Source organism: Mesocricetus auratus, unplaced genomic scaffold, assembly GCF_017639785.1.
Source record: "Mesocricetus auratus isolate SY011 unplaced genomic scaffold, BCM_Maur_2.0 Super-Scaffold_100010, whole genome shotgun sequence".
Lineage (NCBI taxonomy): Eukaryota > Metazoa > Chordata > Mammalia > Rodentia > Cricetidae > Mesocricetus > Mesocricetus auratus.
Window position 1 is genome coordinate 58,599,094 of NW_024429194.1, and position 9,834 is coordinate 58,608,927.

The window sequence follows — 9,834 nt, forward strand, 5'->3', positions numbered from 1 at the left end:
TGCTACTGGAGCTGGGTTACCGTAGATGGTGGGTGCTGAGGTCCGCCCACTTTCCCTTTTCCTGGTAGTTCCTTCCCAAGCCACTGAGAGATGGAACTAGGAGACTGTTTGAAGAGGAAGACACTTAGCAGCCGGGGAAGCTCAAGGAGGGCAGCGTTGACTACAGGACAGTCAGAAACTAGGAGACTGGTTGAAGAGGAAGACACTTAGCAGCCGGGGAAGCTCAAGCAGGGCAGCGTTGACTACAGGACAGTCAGAACCCTGAGGGAAAGCCCGAGCTTGGAGCAGCAGGGCCATCCTGGACTCAGAAAACAGAGGACTGAAGCACAGCTTAGGCCCGGAGGGCTATAGGGAAGAAGTGGCTTGCAGCATCTTTGTTTTGTTTCAAGAGATTAAAAAAAAAAAAAACAGGGTTTTTCAGTCTGAAAGGAAAAGTAGGAAGGGAACCTATCTTTAATAACGTAATCTGCAGCCTGAACCCAGTAACTCAGGCAGTAATTAGTTATCTGAGCAGGCATTGCTTTGTTAAGGATGCCGAGCTTTGGGCTAGACCTAGACCCTGACCAGAGAGCAACAAGAGCATTGTTACCAGTCAAAGCAGCACTTGCTTTTCCTCCTTTAAGGAGGGTTATCGTTTCTGTAGAATACAGAGGTCCTGGCGTACAGACCCTTGCAGGCTGCACCTGGGTCTCACCGGGATCTGTCTGCAAAGCTTTAGTCCTCTCTATGGTGTTTGGTACTTGATGAGACTCACTGATTTCCTCCTTTTAGAACCCGACTTCCATGCGGTTGAACCCTACACGAAGAAAGAACTATCAGCTGTTACTTTCCCAGATATTATTCGCAATTACAAAGTGATGGCTGCCGAGAATATTCCAGAGAATCCCTTGAAGTATCTGTACCCCAATATTGACAAAGACCATGCCTTTGGGAAGTATTACTCCAGGCCGAAGGAAGGTGAGTGTGAAGCCAGCCAGCTGTGGTCCCCAGTGAGGGAGAGTGCAACAAGGTCCCTCCTGCTGCTCAGTTGTTCCCAGACAAGTTCAGTGACTCACACTGGTCCTCAGCATCCGATAGGTGCATCATGATGGCACAGATGCCAACCCATGTTGTCAGTGTTTCCAATCCATCATGTTTGAATTGATGGAGCAGGCTTTTTAAAAACAGCATAAACTCAGTAAAGTTGAAATGAAGTGTATTGCTTGACTTGATGTGACTAGTAAGAAATGAATACACATTTCTTTTTTAAGGATACTGGGAAAGTCTGTTTCTGGTTTTGTGTATTTGTTACTACTTTTTCCACATGAAAAGGCAAGGGACAGGAACCAAGGCTAACTAATTTCTAGCCTGCTTGAGTTAAAAGGAAGAAACTGAGGTCCAGGGTAAATGAGTGGTCCATTCAGGTCCATTCAGGTGGGCTCAGTTGCTTGATAGAGCCTGTTGCTCTGACTTATTATGAACAGGAATCCTTTTTGAACACAAGTCGGCCTCTCAGTTCATGGGATTGCATTTGGAAAAATTCCAGTCAGACCTGCCCAGTTTTGGAACATGCCAACAAAGCTAATAGCTTTTGAAATAGGAAGGCAAACGAGCAGTGTCCTGACTCTGGAGTGAAGATGCCTTTAGCCTACCCCCACAGCTGTGCATCTCCCATCTGCTGGACCTTTGCACGCATGGGCTTCCCTCACCTTCTTGTAGGATTACAAGCCTTGGGGAGAGGAAATCGACTAGATCCCTGGCTTTCTTCAGGTTGTTTCTCCATTCCCGCTAGGATTTCATATGACTTACGCAGGAAGGCCATGACCCCATAAAGTTTCGGGACAATAAGCTGTCAAGTCAAACACTGAGGAAATGGGTCTCTCAGAGAGACTGTTCCGCTCCCATGTAATTTCTACTAACGTGAAGTGTTCATTCTGTGCTTGCTTCCAGCACCAGAGCCAATGGAACTGGACGACCCTAAGAGAACTGGATACATCAAGACTGAGTTGATTTCTGTGTCTGAAGTGTAAGTGAGCACAGAAGACTGACATGTTCAAACCTCAGGCCAGCCTCATGGCTGGGGCCCATTGATTGTACTGGCTTGTAGCTTGCTTTTCTATTGTAGTTGATGTTGCCACCACAGTCGGACTTTTTGGAAAGACCGTAACTAGTCCCCGTGTGACTGCCTGTCAGCATTTTACTGCCTTAAGATAAACAACAACAAAAGAACAACAATAAACAAAATAAAAATAAAACAAAGTTGTATGTGAGGAATATACTTTCTCCCCAAATTGATACTTTGAAGAAGTATGAATAAAATAAACAAAAATTGATGAATGGGAAAGTAGTTCTTTTCAATTGAGAAAAGGCCAAAGTCATAACTGAGATACATTTCTCCACCTGCTTTCATCTTGTTGTTTCATTTCATAAAAGGTAGAAAGTTTTGGAAAGTCATTGTCAGTTATTTGGCTTGCAGCACTGTCTTGGGGTGAATGGATGTAGTCTTCATGTAAAAACACTCTCTGGAGCAGCCTTATCCGCATACAACCCTCAAGGTAGGGACGAGGGATTCCCCAGACACTTCTCTGGTGCTTAGCTCTGTCCAGGGTAAGCCTCAAGAGTCTGCCATCTCAGGACCACACTGCACATGCTCACACCGAGGCTTCACCAGGCAGCAGTGGTGTAGGCTTCAGTCTGATGGTTGCTCCCTCATGTCTAAAGTGTAGTGAACCCCCGGGGCCGGGCTGGGGACAGAAACCTTCCATCACCTGTACTCTTTCCGATATACTTCATAAAGTGTGCGCTTTCCTGAAATAAAAATGTGAAGTGGTCACTCAGTTACAGATAAAAGAGTGTTTCCGCTGCCCACGTGACTTGGCGTTAACACCGGCCTTTCCCTCTCTCTCTTCTAGGCACCCTTCGAGACTTCAGACCACGGACAACCTGCTTCCCATGTCTCCAGAGGAGTTTGATGAGATGTCCCGGATAGTGGGCCCTGATTTTGATAGTATGGTAAGTAAGTACTGCGGCAGGGGTATTTCCACCCTGAGAAAGCCGGAGGCAGGCTGGTCCTGCAGCAGGTCTGAAGTCTGTGAGGAGCAGCCTTGGGCCATGGAAAGGGCTTTTTTGTGTGTGTGTGTTTAAGATAGCTGCAGCATCAGCTGGATTTTATGCCTAGTATTACAGGCGCTCAAGCTCCCTTCCCCTATGAAGTAGAAAGTTCACACATTAAGGGACCAAGGTTTTCGAGAGGCAGATGTATTCCTGTGACTGCAGTGTCTAGCTGGGGCCTTGGAGGAGTTATTCTTAGGAAGGGGCAGATGCCTGGTGGTGCACCGATTCCACACTAGCTAGCAGCGGCGAACAGTTCTGCCTGCTTTGTAGCTCAGATTCACCCCATGGAGCCAGCTTCCATGGCTGTGCAGGATGGGCAGAAAGAACAGTTCAGGGAGGGAGAGTTAGTGGGCGTCACGATCTAACTGGAAACACTGTGTTTACAAAAGAGAGAATCTTCTTTGGGGGATGCTTTTCAGCAGAACCCGTAGTACCACCTGCCTTTCCGCCTGAGATCCATCATCCCACGTGCTTTGTTGGCTGACGGGCAGTCTTGCTGATGCTGTTTAATGTTAAGCCCTTTTCCACTTGGAGTTAGGCCAGGTCATTTTTCAACGCTTGCTTAGCGTTTTTCAGAAATAATTCTCTTAGCCATTGTGGGTCTTTCTTCATCACTGTGTACTTTGTGCCTAGCAAAAGTTCAGTAATGGGAGTCAGAGAAGGGGACAGGAGAGAGGGCAAGGGACGATCATGTGCTCAGGGAATGCTGAAGGGTCGCCTCATCGATGCCTGTGTCTCATGTGACTTTGACTTCCAACACTTGATGAAGAGACTGAAAAGCTTAGAAAATACTGCCTTAGGGCCTCCTGACAGCTATGAATTGCTCAGCTTCTTAGTGTGGTCACAGAGCGATGCTGCTGTCTTGGCAAAGTGACCTCCAGTCTTTGTGAAGCAGTATTCTTATGGTACTGGGAAAAGTATTCTGCAAATCTCACACATGGAGTAATGGTAAAGACTGTTTCAGAGAATGTAAGCTAGATCAAAGGGTCCAAAACCAGGGTGAGCTTTTACACCTGCTTTGCTGCTCAGAGAATCCCATCACATCACCAGTGATCACATCACCGGTGCCACCATTGATGGCTCGAGTTTGTGGCCCCAGGCAGAAGCGCTTTGCATCTACTAAGGTGAAGACGAGGCAGAGCTGGATAAGAGGCCTGTGGTTGGAATTTGGCATGCAGAGTTCCAGCTGTCATCACCATTGTTCCCTGTGACCTAAAAAACTAGGCTATTAGTTCCTTCATTTGTGCAAGGAGCACTGCTTTCAGTACACTGGTGCAGTGACACCGTGGGGGGCATTTTACACCCTCAAACAAATTCCAGGAAATGGGTTTGCAGTCTTTGGATGCTGCCTGAAGCCATTCTGTTCTAGCAATTTTGTTTGATTTATGGAAGCTACACAAGGATATATGTAATAAATTAGTATGTGATAAATATTCACTCATCCTAGTAGTCTCTAGGTGAACCTCCGAGGGCCTCAGGGAATCTGTAGCAGAGGCTGATTAGGCAAGGTGAGGACGAGATTGGCCTATCAAAGCATTTTAACTTTAGCATAGTGTGCTCCACAGTGTGAGGACCACAGCATCCTCAAGCCTTTTCGTGACATCTGTCCTACGTTAACTCTTGGAGTAAGAGCATGAGGGCTGAGTGAGATGGCTCTGTCTGGAATCCCGGCAGTTGCAAGGCTGAAACAGGAGGATCTCATGTTGGAGGCCACATTGGCTTGCATAGACTTTGTCACAAATCGAATGGAATTAGGTGTGTGCTCTGAGGTGAATTCAGTTCTCAGCTGGCTTATTTCCATCAAGCGTGGAGGTGGTAGCCATGAACTTAAGAGGTAGTGAGGGTTGCTGGCCAGTCAGCCTTAGTGCTGATTGTCTATGAGGGTCAGTATACCAGGGTTTTCTATAATATGACTTTGCTATTTATGTAGTCTAATGTTTCCATACAACAGGCTTGCCCCTCGGCCTGGGGTAAAATCAGGATACTTTTCTAGAGGCCTTTGTCCAGACAGAGCTCATACCAACACAATCTGCTATTTTCTTCTGTGTGATAGACATTTTATACATGCTTCCTTTGACCAAACCTGTGTGTTAGGCACTATTAGCCAACTTAGTACACAAAGAACTTGAGGTTTGTAGAAGTTAATAAGCCAGTCACATAGTGACAGGATTTGGATGCAGGTTTTCTTTCTCTCTCTCCATTTCTCCCCCTGCTCCTATAAAACACCATTTTAACTACATATTTGTACCATCAAACAGACTGCAACCTGAGGCAAACTCTTCAACAGACTTTTCTATCTAAAATTGCTTTCTTAGAACTTAGAGGCTTTTTGTGGTCTAGTGCTGTGTTGGTTCTTCTGGCATTTGGGGCTGGCGAACTCGTAATTGTGGGGCTGCTTTACACTGAAGGATGTGTAGCAGCAGCCTGGCCCTCACCCTAGAACAGATGATGCCAGGAGCGCATGCACACCATACATGCAATGGCAGTGTCTTCAGAGTAGCCAGGGGACAGACCCATCGCAGAGACAACGGAAGTGTACCAGCATGCAAGTCAGAGGCCGTGGCAGGCCAGTGTAGTCTGATGGACAGTTTACTGGCTACAAACTCCTGTATCCAGGGCAGCTGGGCAGGCTAGGGTGGGGGGCTGAAGTGCTTTGTAGTGATTTTGCTTCTCTGGCCCACATTGGAAACAGGTTTTGTTTATTTTGTCTACTCAGTGGCCTTTAAGGGAACGTCATCATTTCCCTCTTATCCCTGTCTCCCTCTGGCATATGGCTCAGCATTTCCTCACACTCATTTTGAATGAGCTGATTTACCGGGCTGCTGTCCCCAGACTTGCATAACAGCAGAAAGCTTTATATAATCTGTTTGGGTCGAGTCACAAATTGATCCAGCAGGCCAGAGAGGAATAACCCATCAGTTTAGGTGATGTAAGCAGCCCTGATTAGTTCAGGGAGGATGGGACATGCTAGACTTTCTGGTTCCATGGTGGTAACTTGTTAATAGGAGGCATCCTCTTGCTCTAAGGGTAATAATCTTAGACACATGAATCACATGTCATGAGATCCTTGCAATCAACCTAACTGCATTTTGTCTTTTTGCAGATGAGCGCAGTATAATCACGAATTTCTCTCTTCTCTGGAGACATTTTTTCTTCCCATCTGTGATTCCCTCCTGCTACTGTTCCTTCACATGCTGTATCTCTAGGGAAATGCAAGAAAGAACAACACATTTGTTGCACCCTGTTGATAGCAAGTGGCTATTTCTCTAATTAGAAACCTGTTACTCTGAAGGACTTCATGCATTTTACTGAAGGTGAAATGGAAAGTCACTTATGCAAAATATATTCTGTGAACAAAAAACAGATCCATCCAAGGCATCGGGACTAGAGTGCGAGTGTTTTGGGAAAGGTGAGAAATATAGTAACATCCAGTAAATGCTGTGTAGTCAGGGCCCAACTGCTACACGTCACTGAACAGATGCACAGTTATGGGGACCTCTTGATGTAGGAATATTTCTGTCCTGAAGATACTGGTGTATCCCCTCTGCTTGATGACTGGAAGTCTTCCACTGTTTTACCTATGGCACAGTTCAAAGCCCACTTTATATACAATGATATTTCAAACTGTAGTGGACACCCTCCTCTGAGTAGGAGGAAACATCTTCTGCACTGGCCACGTATAACTAAAGGCACAATTGCTGTCTGCAGAGAGTTAGCTTTGTTGTTGGCTATGGCTAAATGAAACTAAATACCCATAGAAGAAAGAACATTTCTGTTTAATATATACTCCACCAAGCTAAGTGGTTTTTGCTGTCATTTTGGTCACCAGTTGAATAAAACTATCTTTGCACATCCATTAAGGGAGCCAGCTTTCTTAAGGCAGATACTTTTTTAATGTTGAAATTAGAGATCTAGATAAACCTGGCAGTTCTATTCATGTTCTTAAATAGGCTGCCTTTATTGTTTTTAGCTGGTTGTCTTAATTAGCCATAAAATTGGAGAAAAAAAGGTAGTAGCTGACTTGAATTGTTAGTCAACTATGAGTATCAAATAATTTCAAAACACAACCTATATTACAGCACTGAGAACTATTTTTCACTGATAAATGTGTTTTTCTGACAGTTACATTCACAAAAGGTTCCACGGTCTGTCCTGTGTCTTGTAACACACCTTTTCGAGGGACGATGTTTTATAGCATGTGCTGTTTTTCTCACTTTCTTCAGTGGTACCAGCACAGTTCAGTAGGTCAAGTGTTGTGTTGGTTGGCAAGTTTCTTCTGGGCAGCTGTCACAGACTGCTGTCCATGCATCTGTATCTGTCTTCCATTGTCACCACCACAGCTGTGTTGTCCCATAATCCTTTGTTTTACTTGGGTGGCGACAAGTCCACTTCAAACCCCAAGGCAAGTGTGTACAGCGCTAAGCATGCACAGGCCTTTCCTTAGCCCCACACAGAAACGGAGGCCCCCTCTCTTTCTGTGTACAGAGCGGGACTAGCTGGGCTTGCACAGACTCTTAAATTGAAATGATCAAGGAACGAAACATTTAAAAAGTACTGTTTCTGAATGCTGAGATCTAACTGTTGCTATGCTGTCTATTGAGAATAGTTGCTACAGTTTCATTCTGCTGAACTGAGACTTTGAGAAATGTTAAAATGATGTTAGTCTCCTGTTAGTATTTAATATATAAAGATATTTAAAATGTCCTTTATTGTGAGTTGGTTTAATATGTATCTCATTTATGTATCAGGCCTATTTTAAAATGTTTAATAACACTAATTTTTAGGTGTTACCCTTGCTTACTGTCCTGGTAGTCACAGTAACTGTGGCAGTTTAAGGTAGGTCAGTGGGCGAGGTCGCTTGTGAGGAGGCAGTGGCACAAGGGTCCCGAGTTTAAAGTCATTCTTGGCTACACAGCAAGTTCAAGGCCAGCCTGGGCTATGTGAGTTCATAACTCCTGAAAAAAGAGGGGGCAGGACATAAGAGAGGTATCTAAGTTCATGGAAAACAACCCATTTACATTCTTAGGTAACTGACTGTTGTAAGAAGTCACCAAACATGACCTAGCTTAAGGATGTTTGTGTATTTCAGTTATGTTTAGGATGGTATACTAGCATATATGTAGCACTTTGGATAAACTGATTGTATTTAGGCACTTTCTGAGGTGGTGTTACATAAATGAAATCTATTTTTTAAAAGATTTACTTATTATATATACAGTGCTCTGTCTGCCTCTGTGCCTGCACACCAGAAGAGGGCACCAGATCTCATTATAGATGGTTGTGAGCCACCATGTGGTACTGGGAATTGAACTCAGGTCCTTTGGAAGAGCAGCCAGTGCTCTTTAACCTCTGAGCCATCTGTCCAGCCCTAAATGAAATCTATTGACTGCTTGAAAACGAATGTGGAATGTGAAGGCATGTGTTGGCAAACAGAGCAGACCCATGACACCCCACTGCACAGGGACGGTGCCATACTAAGCTGGAAAGTTAAAAAGTCCTTTACTTTTGGAGCTGGGAGGCTGCTCCCCATCTTGAGGGTATTATTTACCTGAAGGCATCTTTTGAGATTCACTCATTTATTCATCAAATTAGTGAGTATTTGCTTTGAATCAGGCATTATTCTAAATGCTTGGAAGACATTAGTAAAGAAAACAAATGCCCCATTGTCATAAACTTAAGATGTTCTCAGATACTGGGCCGGACCTTCAGTAGTGACTTTACCCATTTAAGTTTAATGGTCAGTGGAGTAGAGCACTTACAATGGATGCTTCCCAGCACCTACAAGGTGGCTCACAGGCATTCCGAACTCCAGTTCCAGGGGCTCTGATACTTTCTTCTGACCTCCATGGGCACCAGGCACTCATGTCCTGTATATACATGTAGTGTATATAATCTAGTATTTTCAACTAGTCAAAAGCTATAGATAATGTAAATGTTACAGAAGAGTGTGCATAAATTCCAAGAAACAGCATTTAAACTGAGTGCAGGAAGCCAGGCTCCTCAGTACAGCTTCAAAGCCTTGACTGTTCAGTGATAAAGAGACCTAGCTTTCCAGTTCTGGGAAACTAATTTTGGGCTGTGTATTCTGTACTCAGACTTTAAAGGGCCAACATGATTTGTTATAGAAAAAAAACAATAATTTATTAAAATTATGCTTGAGTACACAAAGAAAAGCTACCCAAAAGGTAGAGATGTCACATACCTATCGTCAGACTTGTGAATTTTGTATTTTATAATGCTGTCACACTCAGTTCCTTACTGTTTCTTTACCATTGGGAGTGTTTGCAGCCTTTCCCATGCCTTGTATGTAAAGTCATGATACTCTGGTGTCATGGCTGCCCCACAGGGCCCAGTCAGGTCAAGCTCCAGAACAGGAATGAGCCCTCTGAGCAGTCCTGTAATGCCTTCCAGCCCATTGGGTTAGCTTCTGTCACCTCATTTTAAATTCGGGGAATTTAAAATATTCAGGGCAAGAATATGGGATTGAGAGTTCCATATCATGGTTCACTCATGGGTCCCAGCTTCATCAATAAAGGAGTGGGTTGGACCAGATAATTTCACTTGTCACTTCAAGTTCTAAAATATCAGTGATAGAGATGGCCTCACCACAGTTCCTATAACCAAGCAGCTTGGTTTGTGGCACAAAACTCTGCTAAAATGAAAATGTGGTTGGTATGATGTTCGCATACCTTCTCTACGGTTAGAAAACCAGACACTAACTTTTTAAGCCCAAGAGGACCA

At 44.4% G+C, this 9,834-nt stretch overlaps 1 protein-coding gene across 3 annotated transcripts in view; it reads left to right on the forward strand.

Moving 5' to 3' along the window:
* Stat1 (signal transducer and activator of transcription 1) overlaps positions 1-7,797 on the forward strand; it is a 42,251-nt gene extending 34,454 nt beyond the window's left edge. For 2 of the 3 annotated variants that reach the window (XM_013123959.3, XM_021235559.2), the window contains exons 22-25: positions 772-957; positions 1,930-2,005; positions 2,892-2,991; positions 6,197-7,797. In XM_013123959.3, the coding sequence (XP_012979413.1) occupies positions 772-957; positions 1,930-2,005; positions 2,892-2,991; positions 6,197-6,211 (377 nt within the window). In that variant the 3' untranslated portion in view covers positions 6,212-7,797. 3 annotated transcript variants of the gene reach the window in all.
* Positions 7,798-9,834: the final 2,037 nt, after the last annotated feature.